The sequence below is a fragment of the Onychomys torridus genome, chromosome 8 (assembly GCF_903995425.1).
Source record: "Onychomys torridus chromosome 8, mOncTor1.1, whole genome shotgun sequence".
NCBI lineage: Eukaryota > Metazoa > Chordata > Mammalia > Rodentia > Cricetidae > Onychomys > Onychomys torridus.
Genome location: NC_050450.1, coordinates 48,423,958 through 48,449,585, shown reverse-complemented (window position 1 = coordinate 48,449,585; position 25,628 = coordinate 48,423,958). Strand labels below are relative to the sequence as shown.

Below are 25,628 nucleotides of genomic sequence, written 5' to 3'. Positions count from 1 at the left end.
CTAAGGCCCAGAGCCCGGGAGCCATTTTTCAGTCCTCAGTCAGGCTGCTGGCCTGGCCTGGCCCTAGGTCATGATCTAGGCAGCTGGGCTCAGGTTTTCTGGGCCCCTGTTACAGAATCGCTGCTTGTCCTTGGGATCCACACTTTTTCTAGGTCTCCCTGAGACCAGAGTCTTCCTTTAGGAGTACTGGCCCTCAGGGTCCTCTCTGCCCCGACAGTGGGACCAATATGGATTAAGACAGGTTCAGAAGTTGCAGCCTCCCTCTCCTGCAGGTTCTGCCTGGGGACCCTTCTCCACTTCCAGGCTCCTACGCTGAGAAGGTGGACGATCTCACAGGCTGCGTTCCTCGGATGCCCAGCTCCACTAATCTCTCAGCCAGCCCATACATAGATCCCCTGGAGCCTTGCTACAAATGAGGAAAACAGAGAGGCAGAGCTGAGGTCACACCACAGGTCTGTGACAGCTGTATTTTGGACGCAAGTCGATTTGTTCTCTGCTCCCACCCCGACGCCGGCCCCTCTCCCTAGCCCTTCCGTCTAATGATGCCTGGGCTAGGTCTGCGGCTTCCATTTGGGCCCCTTTGCTTGGTGCTGAAGAAGCTGAGGCCCTCCTGAGCACCCGCAGGAGGGAAGCTGCGGGGAAACTAAGCTCCAGCAGGTGGTCTGAACCGGCTAGGTGAGTTGTCGGGAGCTCGCGGACTCCGGCCGGTGGGCGTGGCCTGGCGGGAAGCCCCGCCCTCCGCCTGGGAGGCTCCGCCCGCGGAAGCTAGTTTCCCAGGAACTTTTCGTTAAGGCGGGCCTCCTCCGAAGCCTGGCGGGTGCCGGCGCCATGGACGAGCTGCCCTTCGGCGAGGCGGCTCTGGAACAGGCGCTGGCCGAGCCGTGCGAACTGGACGCGGCCCTGCTGACGGACATCGAAGGTGCGTGGCCCGGGGCTCCTGCGCGGCCTGTGCGGGGTCGCGTGTCCTGGGAGGTCACTTAGCCGGGAGCTTCTGCGCCTGCGCACTGCGCAGTTGCGTGCCTCGGATCTAGAGTTCGCTCTCGAGGCTGCCGTGGGCTTGGTTTCTGGACACGCTGAGAATCCACTGAATTCCAGGCCGGGTCCTGTGTACAGTTCACAGGCTGACCTGGGTTTTCTCATTTCTTGGGTGTACCAAAATCCCCAAGGAAGCCCCCGAGTGGATGTTTACATGCACCTTGGCGAACAAGCATCTGGCTACTTTGGATAGAGGTCCGGGTGGTCTCTTTAGGTGCACTAGAGGTGAGGGGCAGGCTCGGCACCGGCGAGGAAAGGTTCTTTCTAGGCGGAGGCCAAGGTGGAGGCAAAGGCCCCTGAGGCGGGACCTAAGTCGGAGTTGGTGAGGGTGAGACAGGGAGCTGACAGGACACAGCTGCTCTCTAAAATAGTTTCCAATTTTGCGATTCTGGGGCAGTAACCCAGGACCTAGAACATATTAACAGGCTTTCTGCACTGGGCCACACCCTAGGCCACTTAGAGCCTTTAAAACATCACTTGAACTTGCCCAGCCGGATTCATCTCCAACAAACACAGCCACTGCCAACTGGGGTGGGTATGTGTTGGGGAGAACAACAACAAACCTTCCATGCTATAAGATGTATCCATGTTAGGTGGACCTCTCAGTGAACTCTGGTGGTCATCAGCGGTCTCAAAACATTGCTTCTCTCTGGCCCTCCTCTACCCCAGACAACCATGAATGTGTGTTATCTATAAACTACAGTGGGGCCCTGGGATTACAGTAGGCTGTGTCCTCATTTACTCCGCCCCCCCCCCCCCCCCGCCCCGTTGATAGATACCTAGGCTGTTTTGTATGTGAAGCACAATCTTGGATGTGACGCGTGCCTAAGGTCCTCATTGAGTCCCGGAGGCTGGAGAACCATCAGAGACACACATGTGCTGTCAAAGCTTCTAGTAGGCTTATAACTGGGGAAAGAGGCAAGTTAGAAGGTTGGGTCACCTAAGAAGAATGAAGGTTGAAAGACGTCTGGGCAGGCCTGAGTTCCAGTCATGACTAGGGACAGGAGAAGGAGAGTGTCGGACAGCCAACACTTACTAAGTACTCTGTGTGTGTGGCAGGCACTGTGTTGGGGTCTCAGTAAATCCTTCTGACAATCCCTCTCTCAGCTGAGAGACTGAAAAACAAAACAAAACAAAACAGGGTAAAGGACTTGTCCAAGGTCACGCAGCCACAGCAAGGCAGAGCCAGAAGTCAGACCCAGGCTGCTGCTGGCTCAAGAGCCTGGACCCTTGGCTCCCAAGGCTGGATTAAGAGGCTGGCCATCAGCTGTCTTCCCTCAGCCCAGAGCAGCATTGGTCATAAGACTGGAAAGTGGCAGGAGGAGCCAGCCACCACTGCCTGTCACCTGCCTGTCGTGTCATCGTCGTCCCCCCCTCCCCCGCCCCCCCAGATGAGCTGTCTCCTCCTTGCTTCTGGTGTCAGGTCGCTAGGGGCTTGGGAGAGGAACCTGTGATGGTGACTGCCAGGAAACTGGTGGCACCCACTCAGGACAGAGGAGGCCGACAGCCATAGTTCTAGCCTGAGACCGGCTACTAACTCCAGGGGCCCAAGGCCTGTGAGAGCCAGCTCCCCAAGAGCTGCTCTGTCAGTTGACCCAAGATGTATGTGTAGCCTAGGGCCAGTGTGGGTTGCTGAGAAGCCCTCCTGAGTTCTAGCCCTTTCCCTGTGCTGGTCTTACACTGTCTCTGTCTGTGTTCCAGTGTTGTGTGACGCTCCCTAGGGCAGTGTGACAGACTCGAGAAACGAGTCCATCGAAGTCCAGCTTCATGAACCAGTGAGTTTACTGAGTTTACTGGTGTCTTAGTCAGTGTTCTGTTGCTGGGAAGACCACGGCAGCTCGTATAAGGGAAAGCACTTCACTGGGGCTGGCTTACAATTCAGAGGGTTAGTCCATTGTCATCATCGTGGGAGTGCATGGCAGCACACAGGCAGACATGGTGCTGGAGAAGTAGTTGAGAGTTCTCCATCTAGATCCACAGGCAAAAAAGGAGACACACTGGGCCTGGCTCGAGCTTTTGAAACCCCAAAGCCCACCCCCAACAACATACCTCCTCTAACAAGGCCACACCTACTCCAGCAAGGCCACACCTCCTAGTCCTTCTCAAGTAGTGCCATGCCCACATGACCAAACATTCAAGTCTATGAGCCTATGGGGGCCATTCCTATTCACACCTCTGCAGTTGGTGTGGGTGAGGAGTTAGAGGGGCCTGCAGACTCCCAAACAGATGTGTCACTGCCAGGTCTCACTCCAGCTTAGTGAAGACCTTTAGAAATTTATATCTGGAGCCACACCCCTATCCCCACCCCTTCGGGTAACCTACCTCTTGTATATGCCAGCCTCCCAAGATTTCATGCCGCCAAGTGGCAAGAGGAAGTAGTGGATCTCAGGTAATGGGCTGGGGAGATGGCTCAGTGGGTAAGAGCACTGACTGCTCTTCCAGAGGACCTGGGTTCACTTCCCAGCATCCACATGGCAGCTCACAACTGTCTATAACTCCTGTTCCAGAGGCTCCAACACCCTTACACAGACATACCTGCAGGCAAAACACTGGTGTACATAAAATACAAATAAATAAATTATTAAAAGTAACAAAGGAATCTCAGGTATGAGACCAACATGTAACCTTCCCCCTCCTACCAAGAGAGAGCGTTAACAGCCACATTGCCGGTCTGATAGACCTAGCTGTCTGTCACAGCTTTTTGGTTTGTTGTGTTGCACTGACTGTGGGACAGACACCACTTGCTCTGTCACCCATACTCCTGCAGTGGATGTCTTCTGTCTCTAGTCCCACCAAGGACAAGTACTCCTTAGAAAATAGCATCTGAGTGGCCACTGGCCGGTCCCGGTGTGGGATTCCCTGTAGGTTGCCGACTCTCCACAAACTCTCAGCGCTCCCAGAATAAAGGACCCTTGTGTCAGTGTGGCATTTAAGACCTTGCCAAGATGCTCCTCCTTCAACTGTGCCGACCCACCCAGAACCCTCCTCCCTCCCTCCCGGGTACAGCCCAAGGGAGGTATCTTAGTTAGGGTTATTGTTGCTGTAACAAAACATCATGACCAAAAACAACTTGGGAAGGAAAGGGTTGGGCTCACACTACTGCATCGTAGTCCACCACTGAAGGAAGTCAGGACAGGAACTCAAGCAGGGCAGGAAGCTGGAGGCAGGAACCAATGCAGAGGCCATGGAGGGGTGCTGCTTACTGGCTTATTCTCCATGGCTTGCTCAGCCTGCTTTCTTAGAGAACCCAGGACCACCAGGGTACCCTAACCCACAACAGGCTGGGCCCTCCCTCATCAATCACTAATTAAGAAAATGTAAACAAACAAACAAAAGAAAATAAAAGCACTTGGGAGGCAGAGGCAGGTGGATTGCTGAGTTTGAGGCCAGCCCGTTCTACAGAGTGAGTTGCAGGACAACCAGGGCTACACAGAGAAACCCTGTCTAAAACAAATCAAAACAAAACAAGAAGGAAGGAAGGGATAAAGCAAAAGAAAATGCCCTACAGGCTTATCTACAGTCGGGTTTTATGGAGGCATTTTCTTAATTAAGGCCCCCTCCTCTCAGATGGCCCTGGCCCTAGATGTAAAACTAGCCAGGACAGTAGAGTACCCCTTCTTGCCGGTCTGCAGGTCCCGAGTCCCTGGGCAGGGGGTGAAACCCAACAACATTCTGCCCATCAGGCCCTTGTGTCCAACCTGTCTGACGTAAGGGCAGCAGAAAGCTCTCCAGTGCACTGGTGCTCTTGGGGAAACTGCCCCAACCTCTGTGAACTACAGGGTTGGGAGTTCCCTTTGCGGGGGGAGGCAGGGGAGTAGCAGTAATGGCTCTGAGAGGCCCAAATTAGAGAACCACAGGACGGTGCGAGGGGTGGTTCCGGGGAGGCAGGTGGCTGGGCCTTACCTCTTACCCTGTACTACTTAGCTGGACACAGCTTCCCAAGTGACCAGGCTAAGTTCCAAGTAGGGGTCACTGCCAGGTGAGCCTAGGACCTAGACTTTACCTGATTGTGACTGTGGCCTGGGTTAGGTCCTTTACTGACTGAACAGTGGCTGCCTGCTGTTGGCTACATGCTTGAGGTGATGCCTTTTAAGTTTTTATTTTTAATTAGTTAATTTATTTATTTTTCAGTGCTAGAGATAGATCCCAGAGGCTCGTACATCACTGAGCTGTACCCTGACTTATACTCAGACCTTGGAGATTGATTGGGGCCAAGTGCAACCCACAGCCTACTGCTTCATAAGGTGGTGGTGGGGACCTCCCTTCCAGTAAGAGAGGGAAATGGGGTCAGAGCTGTCCCCAGGTGTCCATTCCATCTGGAGCTTTTGGGGGTTGGAGCAGGGCTGGGGTCTATCCCAATTCGAAGAATTTACTTCCTTGGAGAAACCTATACTGGCCATCCTCCCCCTCAATAGATACTCTCCCCCATCCCCAGTCACTTCTCAGGAGGCCTTGCATCTGGCCATCCACACCTGGTTCCCTACAGCTGGAAGGTTGGAACCCAAGCGTTTTCACACCCAGTCCTCCTGAGAGACCTTGGGCAAGTGGCCTGACCTGACATTTTGGTTCTTATCATTGTAATAGATCCAATACTAGAATTTGGTTCCTTGACTCTCTGGGGCCCAGCCGAGCTTGCCAGGGGCCAGCAGGCATTCTGACAATGCCTACAGTTATTCTTACACTGTTTAGAACATGGACTCAGCACCCAAACCTTTTGTAATTTGCTCAGCAAGTGTTAGCAGTCACTATCCAAGGAGCCTGTACAGGAAGTTTCCAGAACATTCCAGGCTGTGGTTCCAAGCTCTGAGTGAGTACTGTGTAATGGCTCTGTCTTTTTGCATGAGAGACAGGTCAGTAAGGGGCCCCCACCCTGCCTTGAAGAGCAAGCCCCATCCTTGGCATCTCCTGAGGTTAGAAGAAACCTCAGCCACTGACCATCCTTTTGTGATGCAAGTCCCATAGCCTTGGATCCATCCAAAAGAGGTGGCAGAGGAGCCTGCCAAGATTGTCACCACCTGAGGGAGAGCAGGGCCAGTGCCTGCAGCTCACTCTCCTGCACAGACGTAGCCTCCTGTTCAGAGACGAGGAAGCCTTGGAGCACATGAGCAAGCCCTGGAAGCTCCTAGGAGCACAGTTCTGGCTCTCTTAAGCAGTTCCCAGTGCATAAAAATGAAGAAACCAGTGCTGGCCACCCTGTAGAGATGGCTTTACCTCTTCAGAGTCATCCTCATGCTTCAGTGGCCTGCTGCTTCCATGCAGGCTAACATAACCCTGAATAGAGAATTATGTGGACTTACTTAGCCTGGGAACAACTGCCGGTGCATTGGACTGTTTCTTGCCTCCAGTCTGACCAGCATGTGTTCTGGACTCCCAGCTCTAGCTAACTAGTGTCTTATTAATTTGCTGTGCCCAAGGTCACATAGGGCAGCATGTCAGATCCACAGCTCTAGGGTAAGCATTGGTGGCCCAGACATATAGTATCCTAAGGAACAGTGGAAATTGCCTGCACAGTGGCACATACCTATAATCCTAGCACTCAGGAGGCAGAGACAGGTGGATCTCTGTCTCAAAAACCAAAACCAAAAAAGATTTCAAGGTCATCCTTGAAGTTTGGGTCCTACCTGAGACTCTGTTTCAAAGGGAAACAAACAGGAGCCTACTGAGGCTGTCCTCACCTGCGGGCAGTGGGCAGAGCCTGCAGCTCAGTCCCCTCCGCAGAGGGGAAATGTGCTGGGATTGTGTGGAACAGTCTAGACAGTGGGGAGAGTCAGAGTTAACATCAGAGCAAGCTTGGAGGAGAGAACAGGTGTTTTCCATGTGGACAAAATTGAAAGTAGGAAGGACATTCCTGGCAGGGTCAGCCTGGACTAAGGCAGGACGCCATTAATGGTGGGACACTGGTGGTCTGAGAGAAAATGGCCCCAAATTGGCACTGTTAGGAGGTGTGGCCTTGTTAGAGTGGGTGTGGCCTTGGAGGAAGTACGTCACTGTGGAGGTGGGCTTTCAGGCCTCATATGTTCAAGCTATCCCCAGTGAGACAGCTCACTTCCTGTTACCTGCCTATCAAGATGTAGGACTTGTAGCTCCAGCACCATGTCTACCTGCACACAGCCATACTCCCAGTCGCTATGCTCTCCGCCATGATGATAATGGACTAAACCTCTGAACCTGTTTTCCTTTATAAGATTTGCCATGGTCATGGTGTCTCTCCACAGCAATAGAAACCCTAACTAAGACAGACACCTTCGGAAAACAGGCAAGCCGAATGACTTGCAGGCTGAAGGCTAAAGACAAGCAGGGGTCGGGGTGAGGTGGCTGAAGTGTGGTGCTAGTCTTCGTGGCCCCCATCACAGATCCTACCGTGTTCAGTTCTTTTTTGTATGTATCTGTTATGGATGTGTGTGTGTAGGTGCACAGATGTATGTGTGTGCAGATGCATAGAGGTCAGAGGTCGATGTTGAGTGTCTTTGCTCTTCTACATAATTAAAGTGTATTTTAAATGTTTTTAGATTCATTTTGTTACCTATGTGTGCTTTGCCTGCATGTAAGTATGTGTACCATGTGTGTGCAGTACCTCTTGAGGCCAGAAGAAGGAGTCTCATCCCTAAAGCTGGAGTTAGGATGGTTGTGAGCCACCATGTGCTTGCTGCGAACTGAACCCGGTCCTCTGCAAGAACAAGAGCTCATAACTGCTTAGCCATCTCTCCAGCCCTTCCACATAATTTTTAAAGACAGAATTTTTTTTTAACTGAACCTGTAACAACTTATAAATTAATTAGGCAGGCTGTTTGGCCAGTAAGATCTATCTTTTTTCATCTCTTCAGCCCTTGGATTATAAGTATTGGCTGCCACACCCAGTTGATTCTCTATCTCTGTCTCTCTCTACCCTGCCCCATACTTGGCTTTTTGTGTGGGTGCTGGGGATTGAACTCAAGTCCTTATGCATGCACAGCACACACTTTGCTGAGCCATTTCCCTGGCCCCTCTGCTTACTGCTTGCTGAGTAAGGTGGGTGTTCCAAATGATTGGGCCCCTGTGTTGTCCCTCTGCGTACGTGATGGTACTAAAGGCTGGTTGGCCCAGGGCTCACTTCATGCTATAACTGATTGGCAACCAAGTAGGCTCGTGGGTCAGCAGAACTGAGTCAGAGTCTCATAATCTTCCTTGGACTTGTGAGGGCTCTCGCATTCTTGGCCCCTCTGGACCTTTGTGTCCTCACTGGGGAGAGGCCCTGAGCTCAGGGGTAACTGTTTCACCATGCTGTATGTGGCCTATCCCCTTCCAGGAAGAACCACATTCTCTTAATCCCTGGAGCAGGGCCTTTGCATACACAAAGGGCAATCTATGCCCCTGTGCCCTGGCACCCATATGACAGCCAAGGACCGGAGTGCCTGCCAGGGAGTTCTGAGGAGTAAGGGCCTGGGGAGCTACAGGGCAGGCTGCGCCTGGAGGAACAGTGAGCCACAGCCCCATCCTCTAGCCTGCAAGCTCCACCAGGTGGGGAACTGTCACATGGCCTCCCCAGGAGGTGCTGCTGCCACTTTCCCTTCCATTTGATACCCTTCTCGTCCGACTTCCATGGCATGGGACGGTTTGCAAACCCTGTAGGTGACATGTCTTTAGCTCAGCCAGACCAGCCTACATTGACGTCCCAACACACCCCCAATCCTACCCCCAGCCACTGGTTTCTGTGTCTGCCCTCACTCCTGCCTTGCAATATCTTGGGGTCTTTGGGTTTGCCTTTTCTTCTGGCCAGAGAACTCTTTCCTCCCTTGTGGCCCTGTTTATTCAGGCTGCATGCTGGTGTCATCTCCTCAGGTAGTCTTGAGAAGCGCCTGGCTTTCCTTGCCCAGCCTTTCTGTCATGTGTTCTCACTCCCCATTTGTCTCCCCCCGACCCCGCCCCGGCGCACATGTGGGCAGCTGGTTTCTTTTGGTGGAATGGAAATGCCCCAAGGGCAAGGTTCTGTGCTGTCTAGCTAACCCAGATGCCAGGCAAGTGGCTGACACACAGCAGACATCTAGAATGGACCTCAGGTACTGCTGGGGAGGGGCAGCTGGGGCTCCAGGCTTCCTGTTGAAGTCAGATAGGATCAGGGCCTGAGAGGGGAAGAGTCGAGATCAGGCCTGGAAAGGTGCAGGAAGGGGAGGAGCTGAACCCAGTGAGGCTTGAGTCTGGGCCTCCTCTTGTCCTTTGCTTCACAACATGTGTGGGAACAGGAAGCCTGTGCATGTTTATGGCAGGCCAGTATTCAGTGTCTCTTGATGGCACAGTCTGGGTACCATGATGCCCCTTTCTAGACCATGAATCCTAGTCCTTCCTAGGGTGAGGTAAGGAAGACATATTTCAGGTCTGCAGACCAATGCCTCTGCCTCAGTTCTGGGGCCCTGCTAGTCCCTTTTAAAATAAATGTTAAAAACCTACCAAGTGCTTAGGGTTGCCGACAGTACTACTGGTTATCAGACAACTCACTGTCCAGTTTCCCAGTTCTAGCCTGTCCCAGTGGCTGTGAAGGGAACCACCTTTGCTGAGACCTTTTTGAGTGGGTAGGTGCTTTATAAACTTGTTCTCCCAGAGTTGCCACCCCTGGAGAGGAGCAGAATCGGGGCAGGAAGCTGTGTGAGTGGAGGCTGGTCTGCCTCTGATGCACCGCAAGGAGGTTGCTAAGCTGGCTTTGAGTTCCCATTTCCCACAGTCTCTACCTTGGCCACCAGCATCTACAGATACGGGCTAACAGACCAGACTCAAGAATGGAGTGAGATGGAGGTTAGGCCAGAGCGGGGATAGGGGTTGGCACCATGCCAGGCCTGCCCCTGGTCCACCACTTGGCTAAGGCTTCCGCACCCACAAGCTTGCTCTTAGGCTTGGCTCACACCTGTCCCTCCTCCTGAAAGCCTCTTCTGAGCCCTGCCACTCTTGGGGACAGCAAGCCCTGTCTTTTCCCTCCTCCCCGAAGTGTCCAGATAGGGACAACACAGAGGTGAGAGGCTTGGCACCACCTGCACCGAGTGTCTTGTTAGGTGAGTCCCTCGCCTGCAAGTCTTTCTGTATTCAGGACTCAGAACTCAGAAGAAACAGACTAAACTAGGGTCAGCACTGGGGAGCTGCATACCTGGCTTCAGCCCAAAGTGTCCCTAGGTGTCAGGACTCTACCTGTTTTTAAGTTGGGGAAGGTCAGAATCCTTCCTAGGAGGTGCGCTTGGTTTATTTGGGGAGTACGGACTCGCAAGCACTCACAGACTGGGCAGAACGGTGCTAAAAAAGACTTGGGTTTTCTTTGGAACCTCTTATATAGAAGGATCTAGAAAGAGGGTCAGGTGAATGAGAGGAACATGTGACTTTTCCCACTGAGGCTCCTGAAAAGAGAGATGGGCCACGGATTCTCCAGCTCCTAATACCCATGAGCAGACTTGGTGACTGGCCCTCTCCTGGGCTATGTGAGTCCCTGGTCTGCCAACTAGGCAATCAGACCTCACTGGGCACTAGGCTGCTGGCCAGTACTGGTGTGGTGGTGGTGGCGGTGTGTATGTGTGTGTGCACGCACGTATGTTTGCATGTGGATGAAAGAGCTTTTACCTTTGTCAGCAAGGGACAGGAACAGACTTGGCACCCCCTCAGTATCCCCTGCCTTTCCCTCTGTCCCAGAGACTGGGTCCCCTCTTGGCCTTTTCAGATGCTACAAGAAAAGTGAGTCATTATTCATTTGTTGATTACTGGGGCCTGTGAGACCTTGAGGGATGACACAGACCCAGCCTATGGACATCAGAGCTGAGGTCAGGACTTGCTGAATGTGGGATTTGAGGTAGGATTTCCCTTGCTCACTCCTGAAGGCAGTTTCATGAGTAATCCAGGTCTAGGACCATCAGCTCCCTCCCTGAAATGAGTGGCCTCATCCTGGGGCTGCTCTGCTAGCTGGATGCCCCTGACCACTAGCTGCCACCACCTAAAGGCAGCCCTTGGCCTTCCTCCGACTGTAGTGTTATCATCTCTTGCTGCTGCCATTTGATGAAGGGCCAGGAGTGGGTAAACTGAGGCTAAAATGGTCCAGGCTCTTTCAGGATGGTGTGCAAGCCAGCGGTGGGAACACAGAGGTTCCAGGATCTGAGCCAGCCGCTGTCTGGATCCTGGACCCGGGCACTTCTCAGGGGTGGTGCCTGGGCGACAAGGTCTAGGACGTCAGTGACCGCCAGTAACCCCGGCGAGCGCTGGCGCAGATGCGGTTAAAGGCGGACGCCCGCTAGTAACCCCGGCCCCATTCAGAGCACCGGCTGAAACCCGAGCCGCCGCCGTCGGGGGTGGGCGGGGCACTAGTGGGGCGCGGCGCGGCTGTTGATTGGCCAAGTGCACTCACCCGAGGGGCGGGGCACCGAGGCGCTCGGCGGGCTTTAAAGCCTCGCGGGGCCTGACAGGTGAAGTCGGCGCGGACGCAGTCGGGGCAGCCCCTGCACGCCCTAGGGGCGGGGCGCGGACGGCGGAGCCATGGATTGCACGTTTGAAGGTACTTTGGGGAGGACCCTGCACTCTTACTTGCCAGGGTCTCTGCAGCGAATCGCAGTACGGTGTGTTCTAACGGAGGAGACGGGACAGCCCTTCACCACCTTGGGTCCGGAGGTGGCAGTCCACTCCTGGTTTAGCTATCCTGTTTAGAGACCAGCCACAGCACCTTGGAGCTTGGACAACTTTCTCCACATCTCTGCTTCCCTTCTGGGCAGGGTCCTGAGAAAGAAACAGAGGAGGGCCAGTGTCCTGTCCACTCTGGAGTCTGACCTATTTGGTGGCCCTGATTAGGCATTTTGGATCCCCCAGGCAGAAGGTGGGCTATCCAAGCTATCAGTGTTCCTTTTTTTGGCCCGAGGCTCCCCTTTTAGCAAATGGGCTAATGGTAAGTGGGCATGAGAGGTGGAAATTCCTATGATTAAAAGTACTATTTATGACCTGCATCAATCTGGAGCGTCCAGAAGGATCCAGAAGGCTGAGCCTGCCACCCTGTTTTGTTCTGTCCACAGTAATAGGGAAGGCAGTGTTGATACCCTGGTCTGTTGGGCAAAGCCTCAAGCAGGGCTGCCAAAAGGCTTAATCCTTTCATTTTTGCAGAGGAGGAAACTGAGGCACAGTGGAAGGAGGCAACTGGCCTAGGCTCTGGTTCAAGTGAGACAGCCCCTGGTGTTGTGTTCATGGATGCTGTAGAGAGCCCTGTGACCCAAAAGGTGGCCTCCATGAGTGGGTGAGAGGGCCCTGGGCTAAGCCAGCCAAGGTGCTAGTTGCCAGCTGGGGAAGAGGGCCTGTAGCTGGGGTGGAGCCAGGGAGTGTGTCTCAGTCCTTGTTAGAAGGAGCCAGGGTAGAGAACACTTTGCTTTTACAGAGGGAAACCAAAGCCTGAATGGCCAGACCTGGGTCCCGAGGCTACTTGGCTGCAAGGAGGGCTTGGGTTTGTGCCCAGAACACACAGATACATTGATTGGCTACTTTGCCAGCAGCTGGTTCTGCTCCAAGCCTCAGTGTGCTCTGCTGAAGAATGGGTTAGTGATGGCAGCTTTACTTCTGGCTTTTTGGTGGAACAGGGAAAGGTGCTGGAACAATACTTGGGCATTTTTGTAGACCTAGATTTGAAGTCTCTTGTGTATTCTCTACATGCCTGTGGCCCTCAACATCAGTGTCCTTTCTTGCCTCCAGCGCAGGTGAGTACACCTGAGTGGAAATAGTGGCTAGTGGTCACTCAGCAAGAACTAGGCTAGCTCAGTGTCTTCATTTGTAGAATAGGGCATCAGCCTGCCTTATCAATATGGTGGCCTCAGATTGGGCCCACTGCTTGGCCCAGACCCAGTCTGCTGGCATAGACCTACTCACCCTGCTGTCTGTCTAGCATGGATAAGGACCCTTCCCTGACATGGCCCCTCGTCGGTATCTGCCTTGGCTGCTGTTTGGGAGTACTAGGCCACTCCCAGAGGAGTAGGAACTCAGCCATCCTGTCTCCCTGCACTTCTCTCTCCCTCTGTAACTGAGGGGTAGGTGACATCACCGGATTCTCAGTGGTCTGAGTTTCTGTCAAGTTCTATGTGCAGGGAACCCTGCTAAGCATCCTTAAAGGAAGAGTCCAGGAGCGGCAGTGGGCATGGGTCTCTGTATACCTGTGCACAGAGTCTCCTCTGTCCTGTGTCCTTCTGTGTGTGTGAGGATGCCCTGTGGTACAGATTGGAAAATTGGTGCTCAGCTGGGGCATAACAGGGCTATGTCTGTCTTAGATGGGGCATGTGTTCTTTTAACAAACCAGTAAAGGAGCAGAAAGGGCAGGAGAGGTCTCTTGAAGGGCTTGTTACCATCCACTTAGCACTTGAAGTCTTCCATGCAGTGTAGACAGACAAGCACGTGCCTGAATGGAAGGACAAGAAATGGATGTCCCATGAAGATAAAGGTTCCCACTGTCAGTGGCAAGGTACAGGACAGGATGGAAGCTGGTCCATTTGGTGAAGCACTTGCCAGCATCAGGACTTGACTTTGACCCCCAGATCCAAGTGTGCTGGTGTGTACTTGTAGTAGATTGTGTTCCTGAGTTTTCCTAGATTGTCCCTCAGTCTCCAGTTACATATGTGTGTGGGGGCTTGCATATATATGAACATATGCACACATATTCACATTTAAAAACAAAAAACAAAAACCTAAAACAACAATAAAAACCCAGGCCAGGCCAGGGTGTAGTTCAGTGTTGGAGTATGTGTTCATCATGTGTGCTTCCGTGCTCCACAGTGGCACACACAAAACACCAATCCAGGGACATAAAACAAAGGCCAGAAAGACATTCCAACATTCCCAGGAAAGTTCTTGTTCTCCCGTGGGGCTTTTCCCCCTGTCTCTTGAGGTGAGGTTTCAGGATACTGCCTCAGCTGGACTTTTTTCTTTGAGACAGGACTCTGCTATGTAGCCCTGGCTGTCCTGGAACTCACTCTGTAGCCCAGGCTGGCCTCGAAACTCACAGAGATCCTTCTGCCTCTGCCTCCCAGTGCTGGGATCAAAGTTGTGTGCTGTGGATATCATTCTGTATGCTATGAATGTGTTGCTGTGGATGATAAATAAAACGCTGATTGGCCAGTAGCCAGGCAGGAAGTATAGGTGGGACAAGCAGACAAGGAGAATTCTGGGAAGAGGAAGGCTGAGTGAGGAGATGCAGGCCCTGTCAGGAGCTAGCCCCCGGGCCCTGCTCTCCCTCACTCATTGTTGTTTTCTTCCCTAGACATGCTTCAGCTCATCAACAACCAAGACAGTGACTTCCCCGGCCTGTTTGATGCCCCCTATGCGGGGGGCGGGGCAGGAGACACAGACCCCACCAGCCCAGGTGCCGGCTCTCCTGAGAACCTGTCTTCTCCTGCCTCTCTGGAAGCCTTCCTGGGGGAACCCAAGGTGACCCCTGCATCCTTGTCCCCTCTGCCGGCTGCATCCACTGCCTTAAAGATGTACCCGTCCGTGCCCCCCTTCTCCCCTGAGCCTGGAATCAAAGAGGAGCCCGTACCACTCACTATCCTGCAGCCCCCAGCCGCCCAGCCGTCACCAGGGACCCTCCTGCCTCCGAGCTTCCCTCCACAGCCCCTGCAGCTCAGCCCTGCTCCTGTGCTGGGGTACTCCAGCCTGCCTTCAGGCTTCTCAGGTAAGGGCTGGTAATGGGAGGAGACATAGGAAGAGCAGCGGCTGTGGTCTTAGCGGACAAGCTTCCAACCTTCAGAAGTCAGGTGTCCAGGGTTGAGATGCCCTCTGGGGCTGGGCCCAGCGTGGTTCCTCCCCCGTTGCCCAGCTGGAAGGTAGTACATTGGCAGCGCCTCTTGCTAGGGAATCATAGGATAGTTCTGTGAAGCCTATAGACAGACTGGCCGGATGGGGTAAAAACAAGCAAGGCAACCTGTGCCAGCAGCCTTTGACGTTGTCTTTGCAGGGACCCTTCCTGGAAACAGCCACCAGCCACCATCTGGCCTGTCCCTGGCCTCGGCACCGGGAGTCTCGCCCGTCTCCTTACACACTCAGGTCCAGAGCTCAGCCTCCCAGCAGCCGCTGCCAGCCTCAACAGTCCCTAGAACAACAGCTGTGACCTCACAGATCCAGCAGGTCCCAGTAAGTGGGTCTGGCCAGGTGGGGGATGGGAGAGGTCTGGCCTGGATGCCACTCACGGCCAGGTCCCTCCCACCCAGGTTGTGCTGCAGCCACACTTCATTAAGGCAGATTCACTGCTGCTGACAGCTGTAAAAACAGATGCAGGAGCCACTATGAAGGCGGCTGGCATCGGCACCCTGGCCCAGGGCACGGCTGTGCAGGCAGGCCCCTTACAGGTAGACAGCCCAGGCAAAAGGGAGACCATGAGGGGGCTGCACATGATATGTCTACCTGCTGACCTGGCAACATGCATCTGACCCTACAGACACTGGTGAGTGGTGGGACCATCCTGGCCACAGTACCATTGGTTGTGGACACAGACAAACTGCCCATCCACCGACTGGCAGCTGGCAACAAGGCCCTGGGCTCCGCTCAGAGCCGTGGTGAGAAGCGTACAGCTCACAATGCCATTGAGAAGCGCTACCGTTCATCTATCAATGACAAGATTGTGGAGCTCAAGGACCTGGTGGTGGGCACCGAGGCAAAGGTATGGCCAGAGGCCTGTGAGACCCAGACCAGGGAGAGCAGGAAAGAGGAAGGCATGTCAGCCAACAGAAAGTAGTCTTAGGCCAAACCTGGTCACAGTTTCCTGCATCAACTTGTATGGGTCTGGGCAGTCCCGTTTTCCTGATTAGATTTTTATCAAGGGCATCCTGCATAAAGAAAGGGCTATTCAGAGCTGGAGAGCTGGCTCAGAGGTTAAGAGCACTAACTGCTCTTCCAGAGGTCCTGAGTTCAATTCTCAGCACCTACATGGTGGCTCACAATCGTCTATAAGTACAGTTCCAGGAGATCTGACACCCTCATACCAGTGCACATAAAATTAAATAAACTTTAAAAAGGTGTGTGTGGGGGGCTGGGCGTTCTGATGATGTCTTGGTGATGAAACACAAGCATCCTGTGCTGGAGGAACTGATACCCTAGCGGGAGCGATGTACACTGAACAGGTTAAAAAGCAGTCAGTTTGTCAACTCTCACACGTGCAGGGAAGAAGGTGGCTAGCAGGAGGGGAGTGAAAGCAATATGTGAATCGGGTGGTCAAGGAGGGTCTCACACTGAAGCGCTGCAGGAGGTAAGGGAGGTGTGAGCAGGTAGTGGAAGTGACAGCTGGTGAGACACCACTGTCTGTATTCTCCAGACAACTTATCTCTGCCCTGAGCAGTAGGTACAGTTAGGAGACACCAGCATAGGAACATTCTGGGCAGAAGGAAGGTGCAAAGGTCCTGAGGCAACCACGATGCGAAGCAGCTCTACCTACTTCTGCACCCGTGGCAGTCTGCCTGGCTGGCTGAGCCCTCCTCCTCTCCTTGCAGTTGAATAAATCCGCCGTCTTGCGCAAGGCCATCGACTACATCCGCTTCTTACAGCACAGCAACCAAAAGCTCAAGCAAGAGAATCTGACCCTGCGGAGTGCTGCTCACAAAAGCAGTGAGTCCCAGCCTTCCTCTCCCTGTCTTCCTTTCCTTTCCGTTGCTGTGATGAGACACTGTGACCAAGGCAATTTAGGGAAGAGTCTATTGGGCTCACAGTTTCAGAGGGCAAGTCCATGGCCACCATGGCAGGGAACATGGAAGCAGGCAGGCATGGCTCTGGAGCAGGAGCTGGGAGCGCATATGTTGAGACAAGGATAGTGTGGGGTTTTGAAACTTAAAAGCCCACCCCCAGTGTGACACACCTCCTCCAGCGAGGCCACACCTCCTAATCCTTCCCAAACAATTCCACGAATGGGGCAGGCAAGCTTTCCAGACACGCTTCTCTGAGGGCCATTCTTACTCAAATCACCACACTGATGCTGTCTTCTCTACCCCTGCTCAACCTTGCTTCTGGTTCTGGCTCCACTGTGCCACTGACCCCCCCACCCCAGTTCCTGTTCCGTCTCTTCATCAGCTGTACCCTACAATGGTCTTGGCCCCTGTTTTGACCATAATAGAACTATCCAAGTTTTGGGGCCTTGATGGCCCGGCCTCCCTTCCCAGCCCTGTTCCTTCTGCCTGTAGAGTCACTCAAGGACCTGGTGTCGGCCTGTGGCAGTGGAGGAGGCCCAGATGTGGCTATGGAGGGTGTGAAAGCTGAAGTGATGGAGACGTTGACCCCTCCGCCCTCAGATGCTGGCTCGCCCTCCCAGAGTAGCCCCTTGTCCCTTGGCAGCCGAGGGAGCAGCAGCGGTGGTAGTGACTCAGAGCCTGACAGCCCAGTCTTCGACGACAGCCAGGTCGGACTCTGCTGCACGGTTCCTTCCCTCTCCCAGACGCCCTGCAGTCTCTCCCGCTTTGAGCCCTTGCCTTGGGGCTAGCTGGGCTCTGCCCTCACCTCCCTGCCTCCTGCAGGTGAAAACCCCACACCTGCACAACCACGGCATGCTGGACCGCTCCCGCCTGGCCCTGTGTGCACTGGTCTTCCTGTGTCTGACCTGCAACCCCTTGGCCTCGCTGTTTGGCTGGGGCATCCCCAGTCCCTCCAGTGCTGCTGGTGTGCACCACAGTTCTGGGCGCAGCATGCTGGAGGCTGAGAGCAGAGGTGAGTTAGGCCAGCCTCCATATCATTGAGAGAGACATTTGGGACTTCGGATTTCCTAGGAGCTAGGTCCTCAGACATTCCCTTTGTCTATAGATGGCTCTAATTGGACCCAGTGGTTGCTGCCACCCCTAGTTTGGCTGGCCAATGGACTACTAGTGTTGGCTTGCCTGGCTCTTCTCTTTGTCTATGGGGAACCTGTGACTCGGCCACACTCTGGCCCGGCTGTACACTTCTGGAGACACCGCAAACAAGCTGATCTGGACTTGGCCCGGGTAAGGGATTGGCCCTGGGGAAAGGAGTAGGGTAGGCTCAGCCTGGAAGGTGCTGGGTGCTCCTTTATTTTGTCCATACTCCAGCCTGCCCCACCCCTCCTTCAGAGCTCCTTTGACTCCAGGGGCCCAGATAAGGGAGATGTCCGACTGCCATTTTTCTTACTGAGACCACCCTTTCTCCAGGGAGATTTTGCCCAGGCTGCTCAGCAGTTGTGGCTGGCCCTGCAGGCACTGGGACGGCCTCTGCCCACCTCAAACCTGGACCTGGCCTGCAGCCTGCTTTGGAACCTCATCCGCCACCTGCTGCAGCGTCTCTGGGTGGGCCGCTGGCTGGCAGGCCAGGCTGGGGGCCTGCAGAGAGACTGTGGCCTGAGGATGGATGCACGTGCCAGTGCCCGAGATGCGGCTCTTGTCTACCATAAGCTGCACCAGCTGCATGCCATGGGTATAACTAGGTGGGAGCTAGGCTGGGGTTCCATCCATCCCTTCACCTCCCACCCTCACACCATAGGTGTGGCTGGGGTTCCATCCATCCTTCACCTCCCACCCTCACACCATAGGTGTGGCTGGGGTTCCATCCATCCTTCACCTCCCACCCTCACACTTGCCTTTTTGTAGGGAAATACACAGGAGGACACCTTGTTGCTTCTAACTTGGCCCTGAGTGCCCTGAACCTGGCTGAGTGTGCAGGAGATGCTGTATCCATGGCAACACTGGCAGAGATCTATGTGGCTGCTGCCCTGAGGGTCAAGACTAGTCTCCCAAGAGCCTTGCACTTTTTGACAGTAAGTAGGCTGAGGGGGGCAGGGTGGGTGCTTGTCTTTGCAAACTCTTCTCTGTCCTTCCAAATGTCGCAGCGGTTAGCAGGTGGGCTCCGGGCCAGCTGGGCTGTCCCATCTCAGGGCTGGGTTGAGCTTGGAGCCAATGTCACAGGCCTGTTCCTTTCCCCACAGCGTTTCTTCCTGAGTAACGCTCGCCAGGCCTGCCTGGCACAGAGTGGCTCGGTGCCTCTTGCCATGCAGTGGCTCTGCCACCCTGTAGGCCACCGTTTCTTCGTGGATGGGGACTGGGCTGTGAATGGTGCGCCACAGGAGAGCCTGTACAGCGTGGCTGGGAACCCAGGTGCTCTCTCGTTCCATTTTTATGCCTCGTCCCTACCTCACACGACCCTGTCCCCTCATCTCTGAACGCCCTCACCCACCCTGCTTATTTTGCACTGGGGCTGGGGCTGCGGCTGGAGCTGTTGGAGGGCTTGCTGGGCTTTAGAAGCAGGAAATAGCATGGGTCAGTGGGCAGTGTGGGTGGATTTGAGAGGAGACGCCAGGCCACCCCATTGTGGTCTCAGGAAGAGCCCTGAGGAGGTCAGGGCCTGTGGCTATGGGATCGAGTAGGCTCTCCTTTCCAGTGTGGAGCTCTTGCACAGCCTTCCTCTCCAGGGCAGCGGCAGAGTAGCCCAAGCTTCAGAGGGCAGGAGCTAGGTGCTTTACACATCAGTGTCCACATGTCTGTTAGGAACTAGGACGTGGCTCTGGGTTGGGGCCCCAGTCTACAAAGGCATTGATGTGGGAAGGGAACTGTGGAGGCGGGGGATGCCTAACCTCTGCTCTGTTCACCCCTACTCACAGTGGATCCACTGGCCCAGGTGACCAGACTATTCTGCGAACATCTTCTGGAGCGAGCACTGAGCTGTATCGCTCAACCCAGCCCAGGGGCAGCTGATGGAGACAGGTGCGTACTCCCAGGCAAGACCCTCCCTCCAACGGGGACTCTAGGAAAGCCCTGTCAAAGCTGTTTGCTAGCCAGTGTGTGTCCTCAGAGCCTCTCTAGCCCCTGCTGTCCTCTGTCACGTGGTATTTTGCGAGCCATAGGGTCAGACTATGCTCTGATGAGTTGAGGGCAGCCAGTGTCACCTAGAACCCCGAGACTGCTGCTGTGTGTCCTGACAGCTCTCTCCTGCCTCAGGGAGTTCTCAGACGCACTTGGATACCTGCAGTTGCTAAACAGCTGTTCTGATGCTGTCGGGGCTCCTGCCTGCAGCTTCTCTGTCAGCTCCAGCATGGCTTCCACCACTGGTGAGCTCCAGGCCCTGTCCTGACTCCTGGCAGGCCCCAATGCAGTGTGGCTGAGGGTCAGGCTCCTTTCCCTCTTCTGTAGGCACAGACCCAGTGGCCAAGTGGTGGGCCTCACTGACAGCTGTGGTGGTCCACTGGCTGCGGCGGGATGGAGAGGCAGCCGAGCGCCTCTACCCACTGGTGGAGCATATGCCCCAAGTGCTGCAGGAGACTGAGTGAGTGCCCGGCCAGCTCCTCCTCACCCAGTTCTGGGCCCCTCATACTTTGCTTAACTATCTGTATGGGAAGGACAGTGCTCTCTGCCCCAGGAGACTAGAACCAGGATGGGAGGGCTCAGGGAGGGGCTGTAGCCTGGTCTAACCTACCATGTCTGCTCTGGCCCCAATAGGAGACCCCTGCCCAGGGCAGCTCTGTACTCCTTCAAGGCTGCCCGGGCTCTGCTGGACCATAGAAAGGTGGAATCTGGCCCAGGCAGCTTGGCCCTCTGTGAGAAGGCCAGTGGGTGCTTGCGGGACAGCCTAGCCACTACACCAGCTGGCAGTTCCATTGACAAGGTGAGGGCGAGATGGGTACCTGGCTAGCCAGGGTCATGGCTGTGCATTCCTAGTTTACTTGGAGTTAATACAATGAAATAGTGCTGAGTGGGCTTGCCTCTGTTGGGTGAAGGCTAAGTCCTGGGGAGAATCGCCTCCACATTTTTCTACTACCAGGAAGAAGGGGATGGTGAGCAGACGGGCAGAGCTCCTGTTGGGGGCCGTTGTCGGGAAGTCTGAGGGCTTGTAGGCGTGTGGCCCAGAGAAGGTGGACCTGTGGTGAATTGCTGTTGCATTGCATGTGTGAGGCGGGTGCAGGGCCTCAGCAGTGCAGCCCAGATCAGCCCCTGGTGCTGTGGACTCTCTGCCCTTACCAATGCCAGGGCCTCCATTGACCTCTGCCCTACTTGCCACCTCAGGCCATGCAGCTGCTCCTGTGTGATCTACTTCTCGTGGCTCGTACTAGTCTGTGGCAGCGCCAGCAATCACCAGCCTCTGCCCAGGTAGCTCACAGTGCCAGCAACGGACCCCAGGCCTCTGCTCTGGAGCTTCGCGGTTTCCAGCAGGACCTGAGCAGTCTGAGGCGATTGGCACAGAGCTTCCGGCCTGCTATGAGGAGAGTAAGTCCCACTGCCCTCACCTCACACTGGGAGGCATGAGGCAGGAAGCCAGGCAAGAGAGCAGGCACTAAATCTGGAACTGGCCATTGCCCTCACTCCCCAGGTGTTTGTGCATGAGGCCACAGCTCGGCTGATGGCGGGGGCAAGTCCTGCCCGTACACACCAGCTCTTAGACCGCAGTCTGCGGAGGCGGGCGGGCTCCAGTGGCAAAGGTGAGGAGGTGGTTGTGCTTACCATGCGTGCGTGTGCGCGTTTGGGGGCGGGGGTGGTCTGGCCTGGTATGAGGGATGCCGAGAGCTGAATTACAGAAATCAACTTGGGGTGACAATTTGTGAGCTAGTCATAGGGAGGAAGCTGAGCCCACCTGTGCACCCGACATGGGTGGAGAGCAGGACCCTGGCATCCATAGTGCTTGGGCGTTCCCTGTCCAGGTCAGATGCCTTGTGCCTAGGGTGTGGCCTTAAACAGACCTAAGCCTTGCTCCCCTGACATGATCCATATGTGCAGGCGTTGCACCTGACCTAGAACCCCGACCCACATGGCGGGAGCACACCGAGGCCTTGCTGTTGGCCTCCTGCTATCTGCCACCCGCCTTCCTGTCGGCCCCTGGACAGCGGATGAGCATGCTGGCTGAGGCAGCGCGCACCGTCGAGAAGCTTGGCGATCATCGGCTACTGCTGGACTGCCAGCAGATGCTGCTGCGCCTGGGCGGCGGGACCACTGTCACCTCCAGCTAGACCCTGGACGCTTTCCCCAGTATTCGAGGCCCTTAAGGACCTTTATCACTGGCTGTGGTCGTCCAGAGGGTGAGCCTGACAAGCAGTCGGGATCATGGCGACCTCTAGTGGCAGATCTAGAAGTTGCAGAGGCTGCACTGGCCCAATGCCACCCTCTTGCTCTGTAGGCACCTTAGTGGCTTTTTTCCTGTATATGGGAAGGAACCTTTCCCCTAGCAGAGGGCCACCCTGTCCCAAGGCTCTCACCCTCTCCTGGGAGACTTGTACATAGTGTAGATTCTGCTGAGCCAGTTTCCTGAGCAGGCTCATGTACTACTTGACTTTTGCAAACTTTATTTTCATAGGTTGAGAAATTTTGTACAGAAAATTAAAAAGTGAAATTATTTATAACCTCAGTTTTGTTTATCTGGGTAGGCAGATGTTGGCCTCATCTGACTGCCATCCTTCCTGATTGTCCTCTGGGAAGCAAGTCTTCCCATCTGCTGTAAGGGGGTGTTTGCTGGTGTCTGCCATGGGATGGTGTGGTGTTTAGCCAACCTGTCCCACTTTTCCTCTGTCAACCTTGAGGGGTCTTGATGGTCTCAGTTGTCCCTTTGCCCCCAGCCCCTCAGCAGGTCCTGGGGTGCTAAGGGCTGACTCAGCAAACCTCAGAGGCCTGTTACCACTGGGCTACATGGCCTCCCTGTGTGTCTGGAGCACCACAGTTTCCTGGTCATCTCTTTGTACACCTGGTGAAATCTTGAACCACAGTCAGGACCTGAGACCACATAAGTCTACAAGCACAGTCTGGGATCCCTGTTTGTGTCCCCAGGCCCTTCCCTCCACTCCCAACCCCCTACGGAATCTGGTCGGCATCCACAGGCCGCAAACTTCCAAAACAATCGTGGTATCTTTATTGACTTTTTTTTTTCTGAATGCAATGACTGTTTTTTTTTTTTTAACTCTTAAGGAAAATAAACATCTTTTAGAAACAGCTCGATACACACAATCTTCAGTGTGAAGCAATATACTAATAAGAACACTAGTTGTCTTAACATTTACAGTCTTCATATATATTATATATATGTATATGTATACATATATATACACTATATAACGAGGCCAGATATAATACACACGTTTACCATTTTACAGTCATATGTACAGGAAGTTGCAGGGAAAGGGGGGGGGGGCTGCATCAGGCCTATTGAAGCGTGGACAGAGCTGAGAACACAAACGGACAGGTGGGGACTGGCCGTGGTGTCGGCGGCGGTGATGGTGGTTGCGTGAGGTAGGGGCATCACTGTAGCCCCTACCCCGGCCAAGGCCAGCTTAGGGCTCTGTGCTGTGGAGCACACGACGCACAGCAGCGACACACAGAAGCGAGCATGTTCCCAACATATATACATTCTATATAACATATATATAGAGGGGTACACAGGTTTGTACACGAAGTCTAGCGCTGTCCCCGCCCACGAGCCGAGCGAGCGGCAGTCCCTGGAACCCACGGCTGCCTAGAGGGTAGCCAGGCGTTTCCTCAAGCCTCCAGCCTGGGCTCCAACAGTGGGGTGGAAGACTGGAAAGGGGGCAAACAGAAGCCACAGGGCACCGCCCCAGGCCAGCCCACATCAGGAACCGCATGGCCTGAGCCCAGGCCTGCCACGACCCTGGGCAAAGCCTAGGGGGCCAGGGCAGTAGTCCCCCCTTAGCCGGGCCTCTCCAGAAAGGCTTGGGTCCTGCCCCACGTCGTCCACGGAGCCAGCAGTGCCCTCGGCCTCTTCCCGGGGGGCACAGCTTGCATGCCACGTCTTTCAGAACTTGCAGGGGACTTGTACCCCGCCCGAAGCCGCGTGCCCCGGGTCTAGCCGCCCGGTGGCCTGCCCTCGCCAAGTCTGGCCTGGAACAGGTTTTCTTTGCAACCCGGGCGTCACGCCAGCGCCTGAAGCAGCCGGAACCAAGACCCGGGATGGGATCAAGGACTGGCTGTGGGCGCAGCTCCTCTTCCTTTGGAGGCTCGGCCACATGGGAATTACAACGGCAGCCTCTGTGGGAGGGACAGTGCGTTATGGCCAAGGCCAACTGCTGCCACCTGCCCCAGCCCTTCCACGCCAGGCCCTGCAGCCCACTCTGTGGGCTGTGGGAAAAGGACCGTAGGGCCCTGGCCGTGCCCCCTCTGTACCCTCTGGCAAGGCAGGGGGAAACTGGGTTGGGTCAGGGGGAACTCTAGGAGCCTGTTCACCTACCTTATGTTTGGGGCACTTCAAAGTAAAATCCTCCTCAATGAATGTGCAACCTGTGAGCAAAGGGAAGTTTCTGTGGTGATGCAGGGTAGGGCTGGCTGCCAGTATGCTTCTGAGCACCCAGGGATGCAGACCTTCTGCCTCTACCCTGATATTCTCCTCCCCTCCCCACACTTCTGAGACCCCCCCATGGCCCATTGCTTCAGGTCTTACCACCCAGGGCCCCTCCCCACAGCAGGACAAACTGGTTCCCTAACATGCCCACTCCCCCATGCCTTATTGTACATGGCTCCTCCTGTCCCAACCTGCTGCACAACTGTCAGGAGAGGCCCTTGCTCAGAAAGCACCCATGACCGCGGGGTGGCTGACAATGGGGAGTGGAGTCTCAGGTTTTGACTGGAATGTTGGCTACCAAGCCTCAGCCTCCACTTGGTAGAAGTCACAATGTTGCCTACTGGGTGCTGTCATGGGTGCCCTTCCTCATGTTCAGAGTGACAAGGTCACAGGTCTGGATAAATCCCTAGACGTCCAGAGATGACAGCTAAGCACAACTAGTCTTCCTGCCTACCTGGGCAGTGTGGGGCTGAGCCCTCCTTGCCAGCTGCCATCACCCTCTTGGGCCCCTTCTCTGCCACTGACCAGGGTTCACCTCCCCAGACATAGCCTCACACTAGGGATGGTGCAAGGCCTGCCTGTATTTTCTTCCCTTTTCTTTTACGGTATTTTTATTTTATAATTAACTTAATTTCATATATCAGCCACGGATTCCCGTCCTCCCCCTCCCACCCGAAGAGGAAGGAGACTGTTGCAGGAGAGCTTGTCTTCTGGGGCCTGCGGCTGGCAGGTGCACTGAGGCACAGACTTTTGTTTTTTGTTTTTGTTAGTTTGTTTGTTTTGAGCTGAGGATCGAACTCAGGGCCTTGCGGCTTGCTAGGTGAGCGCTCTACCACTGAGATAAATCCCCAACCCAGCACACACTTTTGGATCTGGGGCTGGGCTGGACCTGGGTTCCCACACAACCTAACCAGGAGTGGTTGCTACTTCCCAGCCAGCTCAGCCAACTATCATCCAACAGTAAGTAGGGACTGGGGGTGGGGATGGGGGCAAGCAGCTTTGGGACGAATCCAGATGTTCAGATTGGACCCTATGCTGTAGCCAATGAGGGGCAGAAGGGGACAGCCAGTGGTTACCTTACTTCTAGCAACCCAGGAGGACACTTAGGAGAGGCCGGCCCCATGTGGTGAACTATTCCTGTACTCCCTAGCCACGTGGTAGCTAGCCACTCTGGCCTCTTCATTTGCCCTGGCTGCCATTTCCAGGGTTCTACCTCCCTGACAGCTATTCAGCAGCATCCCTACCCCAGTGCTGAGGACACGAGCCCAATGGGGGCAGCTCCAGTGCAGCCTGACCACAGGGCAGCGGCTGCCTGTGGCAGGCAGCGCCCTCCTATTGTGCCCCACCCTTAGCTACACGGCTCTGCCTGTGGC

General features: G+C 54.8%; 2 protein-coding genes across 10 annotated transcripts in view; one reads left to right on the top strand and one right to left on the bottom strand.

The window, feature by feature from the left end:
• Nucleotides 1-763: 763 nt before the first annotated feature.
• Nucleotides 764-22,317, top strand: Srebf1 (sterol regulatory element binding transcription factor 1). 2 transcript variants are annotated; one of them, XM_036195687.1, is made up of 19 exons: nucleotides 764-919; nucleotides 14,264-14,674; nucleotides 14,957-15,132; nucleotides 15,210-15,347; nucleotides 15,437-15,658; nucleotides 16,485-16,599; nucleotides 17,169-17,383; nucleotides 17,499-17,688; nucleotides 17,782-17,960; nucleotides 18,144-18,405; nucleotides 18,579-18,745; nucleotides 18,914-19,082; nucleotides 19,586-19,688; nucleotides 19,923-20,032; nucleotides 20,115-20,247; nucleotides 20,421-20,586; nucleotides 20,985-21,185; nucleotides 21,289-21,397; nucleotides 21,693-22,317. In XM_036195687.1, the coding sequence occupies exons 1-19, from the start codon at nucleotides 829-831 to the stop codon at nucleotides 21,920-21,922; spliced, it is 3,387 nt and encodes a 1,128-aa protein (XP_036051580.1). In that variant the 5' UTR covers nucleotides 764-828; the 3' UTR covers nucleotides 21,923-22,317. The 2 variants fall into 2 exon arrangements, with proteins under 2 accessions (XP_036051580.1, XP_036051581.1); XM_036195688.1 differs by lacking the exon at nucleotides 764-919 and adding an exon at nucleotides 11,420-11,533.
• A 475-nt stretch (nucleotides 22,318-22,792) lies between these two features.
• Nucleotides 22,793-25,628, bottom strand: part of Rai1 (retinoic acid induced 1) — a 101,926-nt gene continuing 99,090 nt past the window's right edge. For all 8 annotated transcript variants that reach the window (XM_036195678.1, XM_036195682.1, XM_036195679.1 and 5 more), the window contains 2 exons: nucleotides 24,145-24,194; nucleotides 22,793-23,945 (listed from right to left, as the gene is read on the bottom strand). In XM_036195678.1, coding sequence (XP_036051571.1) covers nucleotides 23,931-23,945; nucleotides 24,145-24,194 — 65 coding nt within the window. In that variant the 3' untranslated portion in view covers nucleotides 22,793-23,930. The remainder of the gene's footprint in view (nucleotides 23,946-24,144; nucleotides 24,195-25,628) is intronic.